This window comes from Molossus molossus, unplaced genomic scaffold (genome assembly GCF_014108415.1).
Source record: "Molossus molossus isolate mMolMol1 unplaced genomic scaffold, mMolMol1.p scaffold_m16_p_1, whole genome shotgun sequence".
In the NCBI taxonomy this organism is placed as follows: Eukaryota; Metazoa; Chordata; class Mammalia; order Chiroptera; family Molossidae; genus Molossus; species Molossus molossus.
In genome coordinates this window covers 226,754,274-226,778,361 of record NW_023425344.1, presented here as the reverse complement: position 1 = coordinate 226,778,361, position 24,088 = coordinate 226,754,274, and the positions used below count along the sequence as shown (strand labels likewise).

The following is a 24,088-nucleotide window of genomic DNA, read 5'->3' as shown; positions in this document are numbered from 1 at the left end:
GTTTATCCCAGTTCAAGGGATATTTATGTGGAAGTAAAGGTCTGGAGCTCAAATGAGAAAGAGATCAAAAATAGAGATGTAGATATGGGAGTTATCAACATACAGAGATGAAACCCTCTGTGGAGATGAAATGGTCCAGGAAAAGTATATAAAACAAGAAGAAGAGAAGGCCACTGAAGTAAACTGGAATGACTGATTACTAACACAATTTGAATACACTTTCTACAAATGTTGCCAACAAAAGTATATTGCAGTGTGTAAACAGGTGACCGTAAACCTGCAGGACACTCAGAAAACTACCCTCAATTTTACTTTTTTATTTACTTATTTATTTTTATCTTCACCTGAGGACATTTTTGCATTTATCTTTAGATAGAGCGGGAGGGAGGGGGAAAGAAAGAGAAACATCGATGTGAGAGAGACACATCCACTGGCTGCCACCCACACGACCCCAACTGTGGCCTGGGACAAACTGCAACCAAGGTAGGTGCCCTTAGGGGGAACTGAACCCGGGACTCTAACCGCTGAGCCAAACCAGCCAGGGAGTTGATCACAATGAATAAAACAAACCCTCTTTTTTTTTTTTTTGAGAATCACTGCTTTATTTTTTTCCTTTTCATTGAATGTATTGGAGTGACATTGGTTAACAAAATTATACAGGTTCCAGTGTATAATTCCATAACATTTAACCTGGACACTATATTGTGTGTTCATTACCCCAAGTTAAGTCTCTTTCCATTACCATTTATCCCTCTATACCCTCCTCTACCTGTCCCCACCCCCACAAACTCTCTTATTTAGAGGTTCATTAGTAAGTCTTGAATATTCATGTTTTTAATTATTTATTAATTTGCCCATTCAATCCTGATATATTTTTTTAAATCTTCACCTGAGGATACTTTTTCCTTTTATCTTCAGATAGAATGGGAGAGAGAGAGAAAAAAACATCAACATGAGAGAGACACGTCCATTGGTTGCCTCCAGCATAATCCAAACGGGGATGAACCAAAACCTAAGTACCTGCCCTTGGTCAGAATCGAACCCACAACTCTTTGGCCCGTAGGCTGATGCTTTACCGCTGAGCCAAAATGGCCAGGGCCAATCCTGAGATTTTTTTTTTAAGCTGTTTTTGTTGTCTTAATCTTCTTTTTTTAATCCTCACCTGAAGACATTTTTCCATTTTTTGTTCAGATAGAGTGGGAGGAAGAGAGAAAGAGAGAGAAACATCGACGTTAAAGGGACACATCGAGTGGTTGCCACCCGCATGACCCAACCATGGCCGGGGACAAACTGCACCCGAGTTCCATGCCCTTAGCGGGAACCGAACTCGGGTCTCTCTGGATCGCAGGCCAACGTTCTAACTGCTGAGCCAAACTGGCCAGGGCTGTCTTAATCTTTTTAATCACCTGAAACACCACGTGATGTTTTTATCTATTTGCCCTTGAAATCTTGACAGCTATTTGACAGTATGTGCCTGCTAACCTAAAATAAACATATGCTTTTATCAATAAATATTTGAGTTTTTAGGCTATACAGTAAATTATTTGACATAACACAAACAGATCATCTTCTATAGTTAATGCAGTCTCTCCATCAACCTAATCAACCTTTACTTATCTTCTCATACTACTCCCAACACAAAGCCTCTGCTCTCCTATCCCAAAAACTGTCCCATAAGCTCTGAATTCCCCCCAACCCCTACACACTCTTCCATTAAGTCCCTTTTCCATCTGCAGTATGGAAAGGCCATCCCAATTCTCTTATGCCAAGATTCAGTTCAAGAATGATGTAAAACATTTCCAGTTCTACAAATATTTCCTAAGTGCCTTTCAGCCATTCCATTTTCAATAAAAGCTATTAATTTTAAAAAGCTGTTTTCTGTGATCCACTGACAGTTGTATCAAATCTCCAGTGGTTTCAGAATATCTGATAAAGATAGAATGTCTGTAATAGTTTAGCAAAAGAAATAAAAATAGATCATGTTGACTTCAATATATCACTGTAAATAATATGTTAGATGTACAGTACATATATAATATTGAAGACTTAGGAAAGAATTATGTTTTGCAACTAAAAATAATCACCTATGATTACATTTAAATCAAAAGCTATCTTTAAGGTTTTTTTAAATGTATCTTGAAAATCTTTATGCTAAATGGAAAGAAATCTGTATTTCCTTGATGAAGACATTTATAGAGATTGCAAGGAGGTTTCTTCTGAAATGCAAACTATCTGCTTTCCAATATTACCTCCTGTCATCATGGACTGGAATGCAGCTGGAAAAAAAACAAAAACTAGGTTATCTGAAAACATAAATATCACTATCAAACATGTTTATCAGCTAGTTAGACAACATATTAATTTGAAAAATTACTTCAGTGATTTTAATATTAATTATAGAAGAAAACTATCATGAAAAGAAACTTCATATAAACACTGGCAAAAAGTTACAGGACAAACAAACCCAGTTAGCATCTTTAAAAATTGTTTTTACCCAAATTAGAAATGTTTAATTAGTGTCTACATCAACACTCATGGTTTACAGTCTGAAGACTAGAGGCAAATAAGTATAAAGATAAAATGTCGGCAAAACAAATTTTTAAATAACAGTTAAAATATCAGAAACCTAATGATAAAGTTTTACTAAGTGAAATACACATCTGTTATGCCAGAAAAAATAAGTAAAATTTATATTTCTGTTTGGTAAACTTAGTAACCAAATATATTAAATTTTTTTCTGAAAAAGATTTTAAAAATGTTAATTTGATTAATCCTTTTTATTTAAAACAAACAAAAGAATGTTGGAATCTGTGTATGTTAGGCAAAAAAACAAACCAAAAACCTAAATATTGAAAATTTGCTTAATATAATTTTTTGATGTCTTAGAACAGCGGTTCTCAACCTGTGGGTCGTGACCCCTTTGGGGGGGTCAAACAACCCTTTCACAGGGGTCGCCTAAGACAACAGTAGCAAAATTACTGTTATGAAGTAGCAATGAAAATAATTTTATGGTTGGGGGTCACTACAACATAAGGAACTGTATTAAAGGGTCCTGGCATTAGGAAGGTTGAGAACCACTGTCTTAGAACCATTTGATCAATCAGAAAAAGTTACCCAGAGGCTAAATGACTTTCATGATTCTTATTTTTTTCATAGGCTGTTTATGAAAACAAAGAAACACTTTATGATTTGAAATGTAAAAACAATACCTCTTTTTAAAAATGTTTTTATTGCCCTGGCCAGGTTGGCTCAGCGGTTAGAGTGTCGGCCTGCAGTACAGAGAGACCTGGGTTCGGTTCCCGCTAAGGGCACGTACCTCCGTTGCAGTTTGTCCCCGGCCCTGGTTGGTCGTGCGGGTGGCAACCACTCGATGTGTCCCTTCACATCGATGTTTCTCTCTCTCTCTCTTCCTCTCTCTCCCTCCCGCTCTGTCTGAACAAAAAAATGCAAAAATGTCCTCGGGTGAGGATAAAAAAATAAAATGTTTTTATTGATTTTTTAGGGAAAGAGAGATAGAAACATTGATGTGAGAGAGAAACATCAATCAGCTGCCTCCTGCACACCTCACACTGGGGATCGAGCCCAAAACCCAGGCTTGGGCCCTGACTGGGAATCAAACCAGAACCTCTCAGTCCATGAGACAATGCTCAGTCCACTGAGCCACACCAGCTAGGCAAAAAAAAAAACAAAAAACCCACCACAATACCTCTTAAATATCACTAAATTGAACTTTCAGGGAGTTTGATTGAGATATTTAAGGAAAACTAGGACAGTTTTACAGGAAAAAAAAATAATTTAAAAAGAAAAAAATCAGAAGTAAAATTAAAAGAAAAAAGGAATATTTGTGGTAAATATATAGATATAATCTACATCCATCTTACCTCCCATGTTTTCTAATCCATTTATCATAGTCTCTTTGATCTGTAAATCAAAACTATATTTAGTATTCTTCTTTAGACTTCAATGTTTCTACTTAATAGTTTCCATGCTTGCAAAAGGCAGCAATACTATTTAGCACTTTCTAAAAATAGATATTTTTTATTTCATGTAGGTAGCCCAAAATGGCTTCCTACCAATGGTTTTTTTAAAAAAATTAGACAATTTTCCCATTGTCTAATCTTCTATTGGTAACAGCACAAGCTATACACCCTCTCTTCCAAAAAATAGTACATAAGCACACACATACAACTTTGCCTATCATTTGCAGGTTTTAAGAACATGCTAGGTCAGGATCTCTGGCCTCAGATTAATAACTCCTGATTTTCAACCAACAACCTAGAGATACATCAGAAAGGGAGGGCAGAGAAGAAGTATGGTAGAGAGGTAGGGGTACTAGGAGGTGCTTATAAGGTTTTTGAGAAAGCACAGCTTCTAATACACAGTAACATTCCATATTAATATTTGTTAAATTAATAAGTATTAAAATCTGAGAGGAAAAACCTATTGATCTTACAATATAATCTAATAAAAGTAAAAGGTTAATAAAATTTCAGATAAAGGGAATAATAAGAGAGGGCTTCTCATCTAGGAGATTGAATCACCTGGGAGGTAATGTTAATTTATAATATTCAGTACACTTCCCTTTTGTAGGAATTTTTATTATGAAACTAGTATGTTTGCTATAATAAATTCAAATAATACAAAAACATATCAAATAGCAGGAAGAATGCTACTGATAAAGAACAGAAGCAAGTTCTACCTTTAGTTTTCCTTCTTTAAACCATTGACTCAGCTGTAGAATAGCAGGCTCAAATTTGTCCTTATAATTTAACACCAGAAATCTTTCTCTGTAATGGGGAAGAAAAGGATAATGATCAGAGACCAGAGAAGGAATAAAAGATTCCAAAATAAAGTCATTCCAGAACTCTACTGTTAATCTTTCAAACATTAGGACTTAATCACACAGAGTCTGGCCAGATATAATTTTAGGTATAGTTAAAGGTATAAGTGTAGTGGACTTCTATTGTTTTGTCTGCCCAACATTTACAACCCCATTTGGTAATAGCATTGTGATTTTACTTTGTGGATAACAGCCTTTCCCTACCGGATGTGACCAAAGCCAGGCCAGTTTGAGCCATAAAGTATTAGCTTTGGGAAGTGATAAAACTGCAAGGAGAGAGTTGTTCTCTTTTTTGCTTGGAATGCTAACCTGGTAAAATATAAGACTAGAGATGTCATCCTCTCACTGCTGCAAAAGGAGAGCCTGTGAGGAACACAGCCAACTAAGAAGAACACACAGCCCAGAGGTGGAGAAAAACTGAGTCATGACTCCACTATGCAAACCCTTTATCCAGCCAAATCTCAGCCAGCACTGTACTAATATTGGATTTCTCAGATACATGAGCCAATAAATTTCCTTTGCACTTAAGCCAATGTGATTGGGTTTCTATCACTTGCAAAAAAAGACTTGTAAAAGATTGATACAACAGATGCAATTTGCAAAGTTTTCTGCCAAAGAGCTAGTTAACCAAAACCTAAATAGTGAACCAGATTAAAATGTATATTTTTACTGCCCTGGCCAATTTGGCTCAGCGGTTGAGCGTCAGCCTGCGGACCAGAGAGTCCCGGGTTCAGTTCCCACTAGGGGCACGTACCACAAAAAAATAAATAAATAAAATAAAAATAAAATGTATCTTTTCAAATTTTACTTAATAAGGAAAAATTGCATTTGGAGAACAACACATTTCATATACATCTATGATCTTTAAACCCCTTGGATCTGGTAATGACAGGTAGAACACACCTTGTAATGTTTCTTTCTTTCTGGATTGCCTCTACAGCAGGAGGTAGTGGAGGAGGATAAGGCACATCTTTGTTGTACTGAGAAATCTGACCACACAGGATGATGTGGCTGTTCTGATTCATCTGTTCAGATAAAATTGATGATTATACCCTAAGATATATGCCTTTCCAATATATATGATGTTATGGCTGTCTCAAAGAAAGCCTCCTTGACCAGTGTATTTAATCATTTAGTGCCAATTAATTGATTTCATTTTAAGATTTACCCATTATATGTATTTAAGAGTTTCAATTGGCTAGAAAATAATTCCACTCCCAAGGAACATAGAGGTAAGTGAGAATTTGGTAATCAGCAATAGAATTACATTAGTTGTCGTCATTGTTGTTGCTACTTTTAGTAGTTGTAGCAGAGTATTTCTTTGTGTTTAAACAATTTAACCTCAGTTGCAAGTAATTTTACATACAGTAAAGGGCAATGCACTGTTAATAGCTGATGCTGATATTTTATAACACTGTCAATAAAAGTATGTAAATATCTGCAATCTATGAAAATCCATTCCCTACTCAAAGTCAGAGGCCATGGCTGTGAGTTGTTTGATGTTGAGTCAGGAGTCAGAACTTCACCATTTGAACAATACAACTCTTATTTTTCACAAAAATAAACTGCAGGAGAGAAATATACTATTGCTAGCAAAGAACTGAAATTGATGCTCACTGCAAATCTGCAAGCAAATGGAAGTAGATATATCAGCAAGCTCTTCTGTATCATTTAACAGTACTGATCACCATATTATTTTTCATAATAAATTCTACAATCTTATAAAGATTTTTTCTCTCAGTATCAGGTAAAGATATATCACATCAAATAAAATATAGCATTCAAATGTATAATGAACAAATCAGCAAACAACCTGACTTATCACTGTATTACTTATGTCACCGCCAACGTTGTCAAAGTAAACATCCACGCCAGCTGGGCATAATTCACGGAGGCGCTCTGCTACATTCTCTTTCTTATAATTAATTGCAGCATCAAAACCCAGTTCTGAGGTCAAAAGGAGGCACTTCTCATGTGTTCCACAAATTCCCACCACTCTTGAACAGCCCATCAGGTGACCAATCTAGGGAGGAAATTTTTAGAAATTAAACAACCTTCTATTGTCATATTTAAATTTTAAGATGTGAAAGCATACAAGATATTACAAGCATGTAAGAGTGTTCATCACAATTTAGGTTAGGCTATAGGGCTTTCAGCTAAAAGTACTTTGAAATCAAAAGAAATGAGAATACATATAATGTCATTCTTAAAAACATTAAGATTCAATAAAATTAGACTCAGCTTGAATGTTAAAATCTCAGAATTTAAAGCTGATTTTATAAAAGGAATGGTCAGACCCCTAACATCACTAATTTGCAATTTAATATTTTTTCAGTGACTGGATTTTAGGAGTATTATGCTAAATGAAATAAGTCAGAAGAGTGAAGAACTGTATGCTTTCACTCATATGTGGGACATAAAACAAAAAGCAACAAATGAACTAACAAAAATCTCATAGATACAGACAATAGAATGGTTACTAGATGGGAAGGGAGGGAAGGGGAGGACAAAGAGGGTAAAGAGGGTCAAATATATGGTGACAAAAGGATATTAGCCCAGGTGGTGCACACACAATAGAGTACACAGATGTCATATAATAAAGTTGTACAATTGAAATTTATATAATGTTATTACCCAATATAACTCTAATTAATGCAATTTTTTTAAGTTTTAAAATATTTTTCAGGCCTATGAGTAAATTCACTACTAAAATAAAATGTTTTATTTCAGTGGTTTCATACTATAAAGGCTATTACTCATAAAAACAATGCACTTTATAAAATTCTATCATAATATTTACTGTATTTTTTGAATGGATGAGAGCTTTCTTATTTGAAAAATTTTTTTTTTACAATATAAGTTTGTTTTGTTTTCTTGTTTTTTTAATCCTCACCCGAGGATATTTTTCTATTTATCATCAGATAGAGAGGAGGGAGGGGGAGAGAGAGAGACAGACACATCAATGTGAGAGAGACACATCAAATGGTTGCCTCCCGCATGACCGGGTCCAGGGCCGGCAATGAACCGCAACCGAGTTACGTGCCCTTGACGGGAATTGAACCCAAGACTCTGTGGTCCGAGGGCCGATGCCCTAACCACTGAGCAAAACCGGCCAGGGCATGAGTTTGTTTTTCAATTCATGAATTCCACACAGGTACTCTGATTTTCTTCCTTATATCGTTCTAGCATTTCCCATGTCTATTTTTGGTCAGAGAACAAGATACAAAAATATACAACATTTTTCATGTTGTTATAAAGACAGTCTAAACAGGTAATAACATCACTTCTACCATAAATGTGTAAAATAATCATATTATAAATTTGTTCAATTTTATATTTTAAATTGTATACATGATCTACAGATTCAATTATGACTACTTTTTTAGAAAATCAAATAATTCTCAGAAATTATTACCTGCCCAGCCAAGGATCCACAAGCACCAGCAGCCCCACTTACAACCATGGTCTGATTAGATCCAGCAGTTATGTGACCTTTTTCCTGTATTCCAATCAAGGATGTTAAACCAACCATACCAATAGCTCCAAGAAAGTATGAAAGGTGTCCATCCACGAGTTTCGGGTCTACCTAAAATGAAATATATACCTTTTAAAAATAATACTAGGAATTCCTGTTTTAAGTCAAGAAGGTAGAGACAACCTTCTGAATTGTGTCTTCTTGTGGACAAAAAAGGAATTCTATGGAAAGTAACTTCACAGGGTGATCTGATCATAAATTCCTAACTGGGCAGGTCGTGGTGGGTAGTCACACCCCAGACATATAAATTCTTTAGTAAAAGATTTATTTTTGCCTTAGCCAAGCCCTATCCATTAGTCTTGTCCATCTTAGGTTAACTCTCTTTTGAAATAAACCTAACCAATTTTAAGACAGCACATAACCTCGTTAACTATCCTGTAATCCAATCACTGCCTTGCTTTCTCCTTCCTTAGTGTAATTTTATGTTCCCTTCTTAATTTCAAAGTGCATAAAAGAAAATGTGAAACTGTTATTCTCCGGAACATCTGAGTTCTTGCTTCCCAGCAATTGTCATCAGTTTGGCTCAAATAATTTCTTATAAAAATTCTCTACAGGCCCTGGCCAGTTTGGCTCAGCAGTTAGAGCGCTGGCCGTGGTCCAGAGAGTCCCGGGTTCAGTTCCCACTAAGGGCACATACCTCGGTTGTGGTTGATCCCCGGCCCTGGTTGGGGTCGTGTGGGTGGCAACCAGTCAATGTGTCTCTCTCACATTGATGTTTCTCTCTCTCTCTTCCTCCCCCTCTCCCGCCCGCTCTATCTGAAGATAAATGTAAAAGTGTTCTCGGGTGAGAATAAAAATTTTTAAAAAGGAAAATAAAAATAAAAATTCTCTACAGGCCCTGGCCAGTTTGGCTCAGCAGTTAGAGCGTCGGCCTGCGGTCCGGAGAGACCTGGGTTCGGTTCCTGCTAAGGGCACGTACTTCGGTTGCAGTTTGTCCCCGGCCCTGGTTGGTTGTGCGAGTGGCAGCCACTCGATGTGTCCCTTCACATCGATGTTTCTCTCTCTCTCCTTTCCTCTCTCTCCCTCCCACTCTATCTGTACAAAAAATGGAAAAATATCCTCGGGTGAGGATAAAAAAATAAATAAATAAAATTCATATGTTGAATACCTCCCCCTTTAATGTAACTATACTGGGATGGCAAAAGTAGGTTTACAGTTGTGAGTACATGAAATACAGTTTATTCTTCTTTTATTATTAGTATTAATTGTATTAATTGTATTATTTTCCATATGAACAACTGTAAACCTATTTTGCCCACCCATGTGTTTGGAGTAGGGCCTTTAAGTAGATAATTAAGGTTAAATGAGGTCACAAAAGTGAGACCCTAATCCAATAGGGCTTATGTTTCTATAAAAAGAGGAAGAGACACCAGTGATCTCTTTCTCTGCACAAGTAAAGGGGAAAGGCTGAATGCCATATGAAGACACAGCAAGAAGGCAGCCATCTGCAAACCAGGAAGAAAGGCTTCACCAGACACCAAACTTTCTAGCATCTTGTTCTCAGGCTTCTAATCTCCAGAACTGTGAGAAAATAAATAGAGAGGAAAGACTTAACAGGAAGACACCAGGTGACGTTGGAAGGTTTTCAAATCTCTGAGCAATTCCAAAGTAAGCATTTATCTACCCAAAAATCAGCTCAAACACTAACAGTTCTCATTACTGATGCTTAAACTATATCATAAAAATGTAAGGAAAGTGTGATATAATTTATTGTTTTAACTACAAAATAAAATGAAATCTCTCTTAACTTTTTTTTTCTTTATTGATTTTAGAGAGAGAAGAATGGAGAGAGAGAGAAAGAGAGAAACATCTATGAGAGAGAACATCAATTGGCCACCTCCTTCATGCCCCCCCACTTGAGATTGGGCCCACAACCTGGTCATGTGCCCTGACTGGGAATCGAACCAGTGGCCTCTTGGTGCATGGGTCAGTGCTCAACCTTTGTGCCACACCGGCCAGGCTCTCAACTTCTTTTTAGCATTTTGTATTTATATGTTTACTGGGTCCTATCAATAATCATACTTCTCACCCAGCCAGTGTGGCTCAGTGGTTGAGGGTCGACCCACGCACCAGAAGGTGGCTGGTTGGATTCCCAGGGCACATGCCCGGGTTGTGGGCCCAGTCCCCAGTAGAGGGCATGCAGGAGGTGGCCAATTGATGTTCTCTCTAATCAATGTTTCTCTCTCTCTCTCCCTCTCCCTTCCTCTCTCTCTAAAATTAATAAAGAAAAAAAATTTTTTTAGTAATAATAATAATTATACTTCTCTTACATTTTTGTGTCTTTTTTTTTCTTATGTGTAAAATTGGGGAGAATTGAAAAAATGATATAGAAAGACTCCCTACCATAAAGGGTTTGGGGTTTTTAAAAAATATTTTGTTATTGATTTTTAGACAGACAGGAAGGAGAAGGAGAAAGAGAGAAACATCAATGTGAAAGTGAAACATCAGTTGCATGCCCCCTACCCAGGATCGAGCCTGCAACTGGGGCTTGTGCCCTGACTGGGAATCAAACTGGCAACCTTTGGTGCATTGGACGATGCCCAACCATCTGAGCTACATTGTCTGTTGCCATAAACGTTTTATAATAACTCTTTAAGGAGTTAAAAAACTTCAGTAAAAATGTAATAAACCACTGAAAGTAGTCAAGATTTACTACCTTAGTTTGATTTGTACTTAAACTGCTACAAAGAAATAAAACAGCATTTTGTATTAAGCAGTTTTAAATGGCTATCAGTTAAATTTGATGTGCGGATAAGCATAATGGAGATACTAAATTTACAATACACAGAAAGGTCTACAGTATCAGAAATATTTTACGTAGGTAATAGTTATTTATTATTAAAGCCAGTATAAAAACAGTGCGAGTTGCCCTGGCCGGTTTGGCTCAGTGGTTGGAGCGTTGGCCTGAGGACCATGGAGTCCCGGGTTCAGTTCCCACTAGGCCCTAGTGGCTAGAGGCACGTAACAGAAAAAAAAAAAATGTCCTTGGGTGAGGATTAAAAAAAAAAACAGTGCGAGTTAAGTTTGAGTTCAGCAAATATCATTTCTCCATCCCTTCTGAACCCACCTTCCTCATTTCTAATACATATTCCCAAAGCACTGTTAAGCTCTCCCCAACTGCTCAATTTCCCATGACAGCACAATTATAGGAAAAACTAGAAACTGCTGAAGATTTCTTTTTCACTTCCTGCTAAGAAATTTCTAGGTAAATATATTTTGCTAGTACCAGTAAGTTGACAAATGATTGCATAATGTCTCATGTCATGTGTATATTACAGCCACTTTTAACTGATTATAAAAATGTGTACTAATAAAAAAATACTAAAAATTTACATATCTTTTTTGTTTTTGTTTGTTTGTTTATTTTTTGGTACATGCCCCTAGTCGGAACCGAACCCAGGACTCCTGGTCCACAGGCCAACGCGCCAACCGCTGAGCCAAACTGGCCAGGGCATATATATCTTTTTAAAAATCTTAAGTTTCATTTGTCATGGCATTTAATTTTCACATTCACTTGTAAGATAGCTATTATTTTCATTTGCACATGAGGAAACTGAAGTTTAGAAACATAAAGTAACTTCCTAGATGACATCTATTAGGTCGAATTACAGGGTGGGACAAAAGTAGGTTTGTTGTTGTGAGTACACAAAATAGAGTTTAATCTTGTATTATTATTTATTAATTATTGTATTATTTTCCATAATCACAACTGTAAAAATACTTTTGCCCTACCCTGAACATGAAGCCACCAGTTTTTACAGGTCAAAACAGACAAATATTGGTAATCTCACATGGTTCAACCTAATAGAAACCAAACTTAGAATTTTTGACACTAGATGGAATTTCAAGCACAAATTAAAGGAATTTCTTAAGTGTCAATTTCTCAGGCAACTTTAAAGCCTACACCTATTAGGTGCCCTCTGGTTCTTAGTATAAAATATTTTTTGATGCTTATAGATCAGATTTTATTTTATATATGTAAAATTTGAGAAATAAATTAAATATGGAAAACAACACCACTCTTTGGTAATCTAAGAACTGTCATATATAATTACAGCCAATAGTAGAAAAGAAACAAAGGCTTTCCACATTTTTGCAGTTATCTAAAAGAAAATGTATGCTTTTATTTTTGTCCCCTGGTAACAAACAGAACTGAAAAACAAAGGCACAAAATAAGAATTACAGAGGGGATTATTTTATACATCACCTTTTCTAGGCTATTTCCATCCAGAATAACTTTGGTTTGCCAGGGCCAATAGAAAGAAGTTACAAAATCGCCTTTAGTAAAACTGGAATGTTTGCTTTCTTCTATAATCCCAATACCTCCACCGTCAACCACTTGAGACAGCTGCCAAGGTGCTAAATAATCAGATCCAGTGTCTTCATTCATTTTACAACGCTAAAAAAAAAAAAGAAAACACTGATTAGCATAATTCTGTCTAATAATACTGAACCAGTCTATTAATTTACCCAGTGACTAAAAGAAAGGTATATAATAAGTAATGTAAAGTGTCAAACAAATAAAATTTATCTTAATTTCTATCTTCCTTTCAGTTATTTTTTTTATTCTGAAAAAAATTGTATCCTCTCTCTAACAAGTAAAGAAGTGCAATTAAAAAGGAATTTAAGTATATTCTAAAGTTAGATTGTGGTGATAGTTCCACAACTTTGTGAATAGACTAAAAACCATAAATTAAACACTTAAATGTGTGAATTGTATAAGTGTATTATATTTCAATAAAGCTGTTTAAAAAATTTTTTTCTCTATTGATTTTAGAGAGAGAGGATGGGAGAGGGAGAGAGAGATAGAAACATGAATGAGAGAGAACATCGATTGGCCACCTCCTGCATGCCCTGCCCTGGGGATCGGGCCCACAACCTGAGCATGTGCCCTGAATGAAAATCAAACTGGTGACCTTTGGGGCGAGTCGATGCTCAACCACCGAGCCACACAAGCCGGGCAAGCTGTTAAAATTTTTAAACAATTACTTAAAGAAATGTAAGTAATATTACATACATTATGGTAGCAAAAGTAATACAAACTACTGTGCCAATGGTTTCAATGGATTGTAGCAAATTAGGTATGCTTACATGTTGATGATGATATTATAAAACTGTCTACTTTTTGTAGAAACAAATGAGTAACATATAGGCCATAATGGTACTCATTTCTTTTGGCCTAGCAATTCCACTTCCCCAATGGAAATAACACAAAAAGAAATGAAACTATTTTTATACAGTTGCTTGTCACCATCCCTTCTGAACTCCTCTTCTTCATTTCTAATACTATCTATTCCCAAAGCATTTTAAAGACTTCCCCAACTGCTCAATTTTCCACAGTAATACAGACCAAGCACTACATCATAACCCTAACCTCAAATGGATGTTCTCTTTTTTAATGTTTTGTTTTGTTTTTGTTAATCCTCACCTGAGAATATTTTTCCATTGATTTCTTTTTTTTTTCTTTTTATTTACTATTTTCAAGCTTTATTTACTACTGGGAAGTAATCAGGACATTTGGAAGAAACTAACTGCATGTGCTACTATTATGAAAACCTTTCTCCTATAACATTCCTTAATAACACTAGTGAATAAAAGCAAAGGCGATCTGTAATTCACAGGTATCAAAATATAATTGCTCAAATATTTACTAATCGTGAGGATTGCACAATAAAATGCAGATACAACACAAAAAATATAAAAGTAAAATTAATTTTCACCAAGTCACAAAATCCTGACTCTTACCATGTAAGGATCCACAGAAAGATAAAGAGTTCTGACTTGTACTTGTCCTTCATTGATATTATCTGGTAAATTTACTTCTTCTACTCGGAAATTTTCTGCCACTGGATTACCATTTTTTCCTAAAATATTAGGTAAAAATATAAAATAAAAAACTCACTTTCTTAAATATTTATTATTATTTCAAAGTTCACTCTAAGATTCAAAGCACTCTCTTTTAACTTAGGCATGAGTAAATCTATATTGTTTTGTAATTTCTCTGTAACCAGACATAAATTCTTCAAATAGTTTTAGTAATTGCTTTTCATTTTCTCCAAGAAGATCCTTTGGAATATTGCTGCCAACTTTAAAATTTCTTTTTTGCTAATCCTCACCCAAGGATATTTTTCCATTGATTTTTAGACAGAGTGGAAGGGAGGGATGGGGGGAGAAAGAAAGAGAGAGAGAGAGAGAGAGAGAGAGAGAGATAAACATTGAAGTGAGAGACCGGGAATCAAACCCAAGACCCTTTGGTCCTAGGGCTGATGTTCTAACCGCTGAGCCAAACTGGCCAGTGCTAATATTTCTTTTTTAAGATGACTACAGGTAACCCTGGCTGGCTTGGCTCAGCGGTTAGAACATCAGCCCTCAGAACAGAGTCAGGGATTGATTTCAATCAAGGGCATGTACCTCAGCTGCAGTTTGGTCCCCTGCCCTAGTTGGGGTCATGTGAGAGGCAACCAATCGATGTGTCTCTCTCACATCAATGTTTCTCTTTCTCTCTCTCCTCTCTCCCTCTCTCTCCCTCATACTCTATCTAAAGATAAATGGAAAAATATACTTGGGTGAGGATTTAAAAAAATAAATAGTTAGGTAAATTTTCCTTCCTCATTTTAAGAAGAAAACAGAGGTCCAGCCGGTGTGGCTCAGTGGTTGAGCATTGACCCATGCACCAAGAGGTCACTGGTTGGATTACTGGTCAGGACATATGCCCAGGTGTGGGCCTGATCCCTAGTGGGGGACATGCAAGAGGTGGCCAATCAATGTTCTGTCTCATCAATGTTTCTATCTCTCTCTCCCTCTCCCTTCTTCTCTCTCTAAAATCAATAAAGAAAAACCTTAAAAAAAAAAAAAGAATAAAACAGAAACTTGAATATAATTTTTTTAAAGTCTTAAAATTTAGAAAATTTAAAATATGAAAAGAAAAATCTATAAGCAGAAAATGTCATCACTAAAAGTGTACTCCTATTAAGTTACATTGAACATAAGCAAACTTCCTATTCATTTAATCATCTCATTTCTAAAGTGGGAATAGAATGCAAAGATTTTAATCTAACTGCTCACTTTACTAAAACTGAGAAGGTTAAGTGACTTCCCCGCTCACATGCTAGACAGGCAGCAAAACCAAGGCAGCATGAGCCCAAACCTCTCAGGTTACTTCCATATCCGTTTCTATGACTCGAGTTAGAGGTCAGCACAGACATAGGTCAGTGCTGTTCTCATAAAACAGAAAAGTACATTTTAAGAATCAATGATACATACTATAAAGAAAAAAAAGCCATATATTTGTAATATAACTTTTAAAATAGTATCATTCTATTTTAAAATACTTTATTTTTTTCAACAAATGGCCTTGATAAGTAATCACCTGAGAAACTGAATATTATATTGTTTAAAGATTTTCTTCTAATACCTCTGCTACTGTTAATATCTTCCTACCTCAATTTACCACAGTGACATTATACAGATACTTTTGTTCTTCCATTTCTATTAATAATTAACAAAGATCACAGCTCTTCATCAATCATAGATAAATACATACCAGGTCGGGAATTCAATATCACTCTTTGTACAATCATCACCTTGTTTGCACAGGGATCTCACAAGATTTCTGTATAAGGTAATTCCTACTGATAGAAAACATTTTAAATCACAAGAAGGTTTGAAAATATTAAACAATTTAAAAAATTTAAAAAGCACATTTGTGTTTCTGCAAAGGGGAGAATAAAAATCATATTTGGGATCCAAAAAAGATAGAGTGCCCTGTCAGAGTTTGTCTCCTAAAGCAAATATATGGAGAAGGACTAAGTCTAATTAGAATTTTTGCTTAATAGGAACAAGTTTGTTGAAGACTGGGTGGGGCAGAATGTTTTTGCCTCATAATTCAAGTACATTCATCTATATACCATCATGATTAAGCCTCCTAAAGTGGCTTGATTAAAAGAAAACAGCATGATATATTCCTATGAAGCTGGCCAATTAATCTAATAGCAAAATATAAACATTAGCTGCTTAATTGAGATGTAACCAAATTTTTAAAAATTCTATTACTCACTTATCAAAATGGAAATTTCTTAATAGTTTTGCTGATCATAAAATACATTAAAAGCATTTTTTAAAATTCTCAGCTTATAATAAATTCTGTAATATAGAATGGCTGAATAAGTAAAGGTCCAATTTATTCTGGGTTCACAATTTGAGCAAAATGAAAGAAGCAAAATGAAGTTCCAGTGCTGACACTATCCATCTTGGGGGAAATAGCCCTGCTTGCTTTATCCATCAGTAAAAAAGAGAACAAATCCTTAGTGAGTGTTACAATGTTACACTGTTGTGAGTGCTATGAAATATATATTCATTTAATATTTAATAATATCTAATATATATTTATTTTATCTAACAATCTTATTATTATTATCTCCATTTAATAGATAAGAAAACTGAGCATTAAAAAGTTTAAACACTTCCTAAGGTGGTAGAGCTGATATTCAAACCCGAGTCATCTGATATTCCTGAACCAATCTTTTAACTACTACATAAAAATGTCCATTCTATATGTTTGTTATTTGATTTTTAAGACACTATGCAAATATTATCATTTTAAAAATTAATATATTTACTTCTGTCTTCTCTCATTATTTTGTTTTATAGCTGTTATTATATTCATCATATTAATAATAACATTGAGAAACCCAAAGAAAAACAATGATATCAATCATATATTTTTTATAACATTGCACCATATATATAGTTGCTAGTATCTTTTTTAAATGTAACAATTTCATACAGCAGCACTCATACATTTGACAATCATCTGTACATCCATTACATTTGATACTTAATAATCCCTTGCCTTGTATCACTGGGTAAATTCATTTATATATGACTCTACTCCGCTTCTAGTTTCTAAGTTTGCAGCATCATTCTTAATATTTTTCTGCATCCTATATAGTACCTGAGTATCCTACACAGACCTAAGATTCCACTTACTCCTGCATCCTATATAGTACCTGAGTATCCTACACAGACCTAAGATTCCACTTACTCCTTATAACAAAGTTATATAGGTAAATATGTTACTATCCTCCTTTTACAGAGGAGGTTGAGGTACAGGTTGTACCCAAGATCACACAACAGGTAAGCAGAGGAGTTGAGAATGAAATGCAAATCCCCTCATCCCAGATCTCACATGTCCTCACTCTTTCCACTATTTCCCTACAATCTTCCTCATTTTTACATCTACAGCCATGCAGTGATGCCCAACTCTCCGGTAGGTATCCTTTACTAGAGGAGGAAATTATCTCCTAATTAAGACCTAAACATCTGATGTTAGTAACATTCTGAAAAATAGAATGAAGAACATGGACATGCATCCTACTTGATTCTTATTTTTTGTAATATATATATTTTTAGTCCTCACCTGAGGATATTTTTCCATTGATTTCTAGATAGAATGGAAGGGAGGGAGGGAGGGAGAGGGAGGGGGAGAGAGAGAGAGAGAGAGAGAGAGAGAGAGAGAGAGAGAGAGAGAGAGAAAGATCGATGTGAGAGAGACACATCTACTGGTTGCCTCCTGCACGACCCTGACCAGGGCTGGGGATCAAACCTGCAACCCAGGTACGTGTCCTTAACCAGGAGTCGAACCAGTGATCCCTCTGTACATGGGCCAACGCTCTAACCACTGCGCCAAACCAGCCAGGGCATAATGTATATATTTATAATCTCACTGGTTGACATTAATGGCTAGTTTCCCTCAATATCCATTCTCTCCTTATGAATACAATGCTACCTAGCTAAAAAAATTGCCTTTCCCAGCTTCCCCTTAAAATAAATCCCAGACATCATCCAATTTGACCTAAAAATCCCTCAATTATACATCTTTGATAATAGATTGTTTTAAATATAAATGCTATGCCATTAACCTAACAGAATTAATAGTACAGGTAATTCCTTAACATTCTAATACCCAGTGCATATTCAAATTCCCTGATTGTCTCAAAGATGTCTTTTTACAGTTAGTTCATTAGCACCAAAATTCAAGGTCCACAAACTATATTTTGAGGTTCCCCTCCTTTTTTATTTCATGACATTGATAGTTTTATTGATTGATTTAAAGAAAGAAAAGGAGAGGGAGGAAGAGAGGGAGAGGGAGAAAGAGAGGAAGACAGGGAGAGAAAGAGAAAGAGAAATATCGATTTGCTGGCTGGGGACAAACCCGTAACCTTGGTGTACTGGGACAACGTTCTAACCAACTGAGCTACCCGGCCAGGGCCCATGAAGCTGATTGTTGAAGAAACATTTTCTTCATTCCTTTTGTTACTGGACTGACAGGGATTGGGCCTGGGGCAGGTCTGCTCGGGGTGGCAGGTAGTATGTGGGTTCTTGACTTTGTGCAGGTAAGCTTTCACTATGAGTCCAGGTGATTTTGAGAGTATGTTTATTCAAGCTGGGGATAATGAAACAAAGGAAGGGCTTAGGGTAGAAGAAGCAACAGGAGAGAGCCTAGGCAGGGCTACTTTGGCTCACTGAGAAATAGAAGTCACAGTACAAGAAATGAGCCAAGGCAGGGCTGCTGTTAGCTTACTGGAAAGTCAGGAGAAAATGGGGGCCTTGGAGAAAGGTTTAGGGGATAAGCCCTGGATGAGCTGCTGCTGCCTGCTGCTCCCCTGGTTACAAGTCTCATGGAAACCTTTAGAGTTTAGGAGAAAGGGAGCAGAGATATAAGGCATGGATGTGGCCTATCAAGAGTACACTGTGCCTTATTAAAGCAGAAGGCAGTAAAATGAAGGAAGGGCTTAGGATAGAAGAAGCAACAGGAGAGAGCCTAGACAGGGCTGCTTTGGCTCTCTAGAAACATTATAGGAAAGAAGTGGGCTACACTGGGCTACGTGAACTCACTGAGAAGTAAAAGTCACAGTGACAGCCCTGCCCAGTTTTGCTTAGCAGTTAGAGTGTCAGCCTGAGGACTGAAGGGTCACGGGTTCAATTCCCCATCAAGAGCACGTGCCTGGGTTGCAGGTTCAATCCCAGCCCTGGTTGGGATTGTGTGAAAGGCAACCAATCAATGTATCTCTCTCACACAGATGTTTCTCTCTCTCTCTCTCTCTCTCTCTCTCTCTCTCTCTCTCCCCCCCCCCCTTTCCCTTCCTCCCTTCCACTCTACCTAAAAATCAGTAGGAAAATATCCTCTGGTGAGAATTAACAAAAAAGAAAAAGTCACAGTGACAGAAGTGAGCCGTGGCAGGGCTGCTATTAGCTAATAGCTCACTGAAAAGTCAGAGAAAAAAGGGGCCTTGGAGACAGGTTCAGGGGGTAAGTCCAGGACGAACTGCTCCCCTGGTTACAAGTCTCGTGGGGACCCTTAGAGTTTAGAAGAGAGCAGGGATACAAGGCATGGGCATGTTCTAGTGAGAGCATCCTTTGTCTGGAGGCTTTATCTTTCTTGGGCTGATGGGAATCCTAGGGGAGGGTCTTAACAGAATATTCACTAGCTTTCCAGGTGTGTCCTTCAATATGTTGATTCATCAAAATGTGTATATGGAGGGATCAGTGTTATTTTCAGGTTAGTTTTATTTTTAAAGAACATCATCAAAGAGGGACCAAGACTGAAGCCGATCTGTCCCAGGATGGTCTGGAACGTGTAAATCATTTGCTCTTAGGTGTCCTTGGTTAGGGTAGACAAAACTTTGACTCATTAGCTGGCTGTAAACTGCTCAAATGTTTTGGCCTTGTTTAATTATTTTGTCTAACTTTCCCTTATTCCATTTGTCAAGGAATTTCCCTAGCTTCTTACTATCCTGCCTCACTTCGTCTATAGAACCACATTCTTCTATCTCCCCCCTTACCCTTGACTGGTGGTTCAATCTAGAGATGTGATTAGATGCAGGTTCAAGTTTTACACAAGAATCTTTAAATATGGTGCTGTATGCATCCTATTTCATCACATCAAGAAGTTCATACTGTCTTGTAAAGCTAAATACTATATATACATATATGTTGTTAATCCTCACCTGAGGATTTTTTTTTTTTTTTTTTTTTTGATAGAGTGGAAGGGAGGGAGGGGGAGAGAGAGAAAGAAAGAAACAATGTGAGAGAGACACATTGATTGATTGCCTCCTGAAGGAGCCCTGACCTCCAGCCCTCCCAGACTGGGATGGGGGACTGAACTTGCAACTCACGTGCAACCCAGGTATATGCTCTTGACCAGGGATCAAACCCTCCACCCTTCAGTTTGCAAGCCAATGCTCTAACCACTGAACCATGCCAACCAGGGCAAGCTAAATACATTTTTTAAAAGGAAATTTTGTATTGAATCACATTGTGTGTACATTATATAAGGATTCAAAAACAAAAATTCCCAGATTGATGCTGGGTCCAAAGACAACTGCATTTAAGTGGTTATTAAAGCAGCATGATGGCTAAATTTTCAATTAAAGGAGTCTTTCCAAATGAAGTTTCATATTTGCCCTCTCACTAATTACTTTCAATGTTTGCTTTATTTCTTTAAAAGATGCTCTGTAGATTTTTCCAAACACTACTATCAGTATAAGCACACCATTAAAGTTTTCTCCCTCTGCATTAAATTAGAAAGTTTTCAAGTGTCAAATACAATTAACTAATGTAGGATAATCACACAATATCCCTCGGGAGCACAACAAACCACAAATTTACAATATAAAAAACTTGATTTAGTTACAAAATTAAAATAAAAAATATGACACACCAAGTTCTAGATATGAAAGGAAGGGTGGTTGGTGGTGTTAAATTCATCCCAAGTGTGTGACCATGTTTGCCTGGTATATTAAGAGGGTTCCTAATTAGTGCTAAGTAATATTAAAAAATAATACCAGATCAGTGATCAACTGAAAAATTCACTCTGGTGCAGGTCATAAAAGAGTATGTTATTTGAGTGACACCTTGCAGTCTAGTGTAAGAGAAAGGACACTGAACTAGGAAGAGCAAAGTACAAATCCTGGTTCTAATCAGGTAAGATCTTGTTTTCTCAGCCTCTTTCCTAAATGTTCCTAAGTGCCAACAACTGGGCTAACTGCTTTATAGTCATTACTGCGTTTAACTACCACCCCACCCCCACCTGCACCCCGCCCAATAACCCTATGATGTTGGTGCTGTCGCCGTCCACATTTTATAGAGGAGGAAAGAGGGCACTGACAGGTTGAAAGACTTGCCCATGGTCGTACAACTGGTAATGAGGACACTGGAACCCATACTCAGACACGATATATACCCTTTACTTACCTTTAGCTTCCTAGCACCTTTTAATAAAACATTCTCTGTCCTGATCTTGTTCAATTATTCTACCACAATAACTCTTTAAAAACGTGGAAATCTCTGGGATTTCCCCACCTTTTCTGGGCAGCTGCCCTCCTCTCCTTTGAGTTTTCTGGTTTCCATTTTCCTCTGCCCAAGTCTAATATGTGGGGACTCCTGCAAGGCTCTTCCCTTCCTCAGTGCCCTCACCTTCCTCTCCGGCTCCCACGACCACCACTCACACGGAAATTATAAGAATCTGCATCTACAACCCAGAATTTCAAGCTGACCTCCCACATTGTAGGCGCCAAGAGGATACGGCTTTGTGTCCGTTGTTCAAGGATTTATGTCCACCCCTATGCCTGGCACATGGTAGGTGCTTAAAAAACGTGTTAAATGAACGTCTCAGAGGCACCTTAGACACAACTATGTCCAATCCTGAGGTTGCCTACTCCCGGCAGTGCTTTGAAAAAAGACCCGTTTCTGCTTCTCCAGAATTCTTTAAAGTCCTAGGTATGACGCCAGTAGCTTAGGAGGAAGCCTAGAGGTCACCCTGGCCGCTAGATCTTCCCTCAACCCGATGGCCCGACTCAGCCGCCGGTTCCCCAGTCCCAGGGGCCGCAACAGATGGTCTTCGCTCTTTACTCACCGCCACCGAGCTCCGGAGGAAATATCGCGTCGTTTGCGGGGCTGCGCGGGGCTCTCTGCGAGACTTCGTAGCGCGACCGCAATACGCAGGCGCATGACTAGACCTGTGCTTTTTGTCCCAGATCCTCCCAGGGACTATGAGAGGCAGGCAAGGTGAAGGGCTTTTAAGGACAGTCACGTATCTACGCAAAGTGTATTAATAAAGTAACCGGAACTGGTGTTCTGAGGCCGCCCCTACTGCTGTCCTCGAAGAGCAAATCGTTTAACCTTGACCAGTGAGTTACTTCTAGCAGTCTTTGAAGTAATTTTATTCATTTTATGGACTTAATGTCTTCCTGAGCCTTGGACTGGAAAATTGCAGTAAGAAAGGGGCCTGCCCCTCATTTTATGGTTGGGGAAACAAACTGGGAGAGCTGATGTGATTAGACCACCCACCTTTAAGGTGATTGGGGCAGTGCTGTGATTAAAACCAGCTCTAGCCCTGGCAGGTGTAGCTTCACGGTTAGAGCACCAGCCTGCGCCTGAATGGGTCGCAAGTTCAATTCCCGGTCAAGGGCACACACCTGGGTTGCAGGTTCCCAAGTGGGGGACGTGCTGGGGGCAACCAACTGATGTGTCTCTCTCTCTCTCATCCATGTTTCTCTCTCTCTCTCCCACCCTTCCACTCTATATGAAAAAAAATCAATGGAAAAATATCCTCAGGTGCCCCGCTAGTGTGGCTCATTGGTTAAGTGTGACCCATGCACCAAGAGGTTGCGGATTTGATTCCCTGTCAGGGCACATGCCCATGTTGTGGGCCCAATCCCCAATGTGGGGCATGCAGGAGGCAGCCAATCGATGTTCTCTCTCATGGATGTTTCTCTCTCTCTCTCTCTCTCTCTCTCTCTCTCTCTCTCTCTCTCTCCCCCCTTCCTCTCTCTCTAAAATTAATGAAGAAAAAAATTGCCCTGGCCGGTTTGGCTCAGCAGTTGGAGTGTTGGCCTGCGGACCAGAGAGTCCTGGGTTCGGTTCCCGCTAGGGGCACCTATCAAAAAGAAATAATAATAATAAAATAAAATAAAAAAATAAAATAGAGTTGATGGGGAAAAAAGAAAAAAATTTTTTAAACAAACAAAAAACCTTAAAAAAAAAACAAAAAACCGTGGCTGGTTTGGCTCAGTGGTTAGAGCCTCACACACTGACCAGAAAGTCCCGGATTCGGTTTCTGTTAGAGGCACATACCTAGGTTGTAGTTTGTCCTGCCCAGGTTGGATCTTGTGGGTCACAACCATTTGCTGTTTCTCTCTCTTCCCCCCTCTCTCCCTCCGGCTCTATCTGAAGATAAATGCAAAAATGTCCTGGGAGGGGGGTGAGAAGGGAGGGAGGGAGGAAGGAAGGAAGGAAGGTGAGGATTAACAACAACAACAAAAATGGAACAGATTTTTATTCCACTCTATGGTCTTATCTGAAGAGCTCAGAGACTTTGGTTAATGTAATCTTCAAAATTAGAGCATCCATCCGTGGACCAAAGAGTCACAGGTTCGATGCTGGTCAAGGGCACATACCTCAGTTGCGGTTCATCTCTGGCCCTGGTTGGGGTCATTGGGGAGGCAACTAGTGGATGTGTCTCTCTCACATTGATGATTCTCTCTCCCTCTCTCTTTCTCCCCCTCCCACTCTATCTGAAGATATTTGAAAAAATATCCCCAGGTGAAGATTTTTTAAAAAAGGAAAACAAATGGAAATTGTTCTTGGAGTACAATTGATCTCTCTCCCCCTCACCCAAGAAACCAGTGTTGTGTCTATTAATCAAATGAATT

General features: G+C 37.8%; 1 protein-coding gene across 2 annotated transcripts; it reads right to left on the bottom strand.

Annotated features, from left to right (window-relative positions):
* Window positions 1-1,341: 1,341 nt before the first annotated feature.
* PTGR2 (prostaglandin reductase 2) lies at window positions 1,342-22,352 on the bottom strand. 2 transcript variants are annotated; one of them, XM_036265483.1, is made up of 11 exons: window positions 22,291-22,352; window positions 15,919-16,003; window positions 14,121-14,239; window positions 12,583-12,774; window positions 8,256-8,426; window positions 6,654-6,863; window positions 5,744-5,865; window positions 4,700-4,787; window positions 3,882-3,921; window positions 2,250-2,276; window positions 1,342-1,482 (listed from the first exon to the last, which is right to left on the bottom strand). In XM_036265483.1, exons 2-11 carry the CDS (start codon window positions 15,953-15,955, stop codon window positions 1,478-1,480), a joined length of 1,011 nt encoding a protein of 336 aa, XP_036121376.1. In that variant the 5' UTR covers window positions 15,956-16,003; window positions 22,291-22,352; the 3' UTR covers window positions 1,342-1,477. The 2 variants fall into 2 exon arrangements, with proteins under 2 accessions (XP_036121376.1, XP_036121369.1); XM_036265476.1 differs by having other exon boundaries at window positions 1,342-2,276.
* Between the last annotated feature and the right edge of the window lie 1,736 nt (window positions 22,353-24,088).

What these genes read in the sequence shown, in the direction of transcription:
- PTGR2 (XM_036265476.1), bottom strand. Translation starts at nt 15,955, where the DNA reads ATGATTGTACAAAGAGTGATATTGAATTCCCGACCTG. An exon ending in GTAATACAGTGATAAGTCAG is followed by an intron (nt 5,866 to 6,653) that starts GTTGTTTGCTGA and finishes TTATCTGAACAG; the next exon opens with ATGAATCAGAACAGCCACAT. An exon ending in AAAGAAAGAAACATTACAAG is followed by an intron (nt 4,788 to 5,743) that starts GTGTGTTCTACC and finishes TCCCCATTACAG; the next exon opens with AGAAAGATTTCTGGTGTTAA.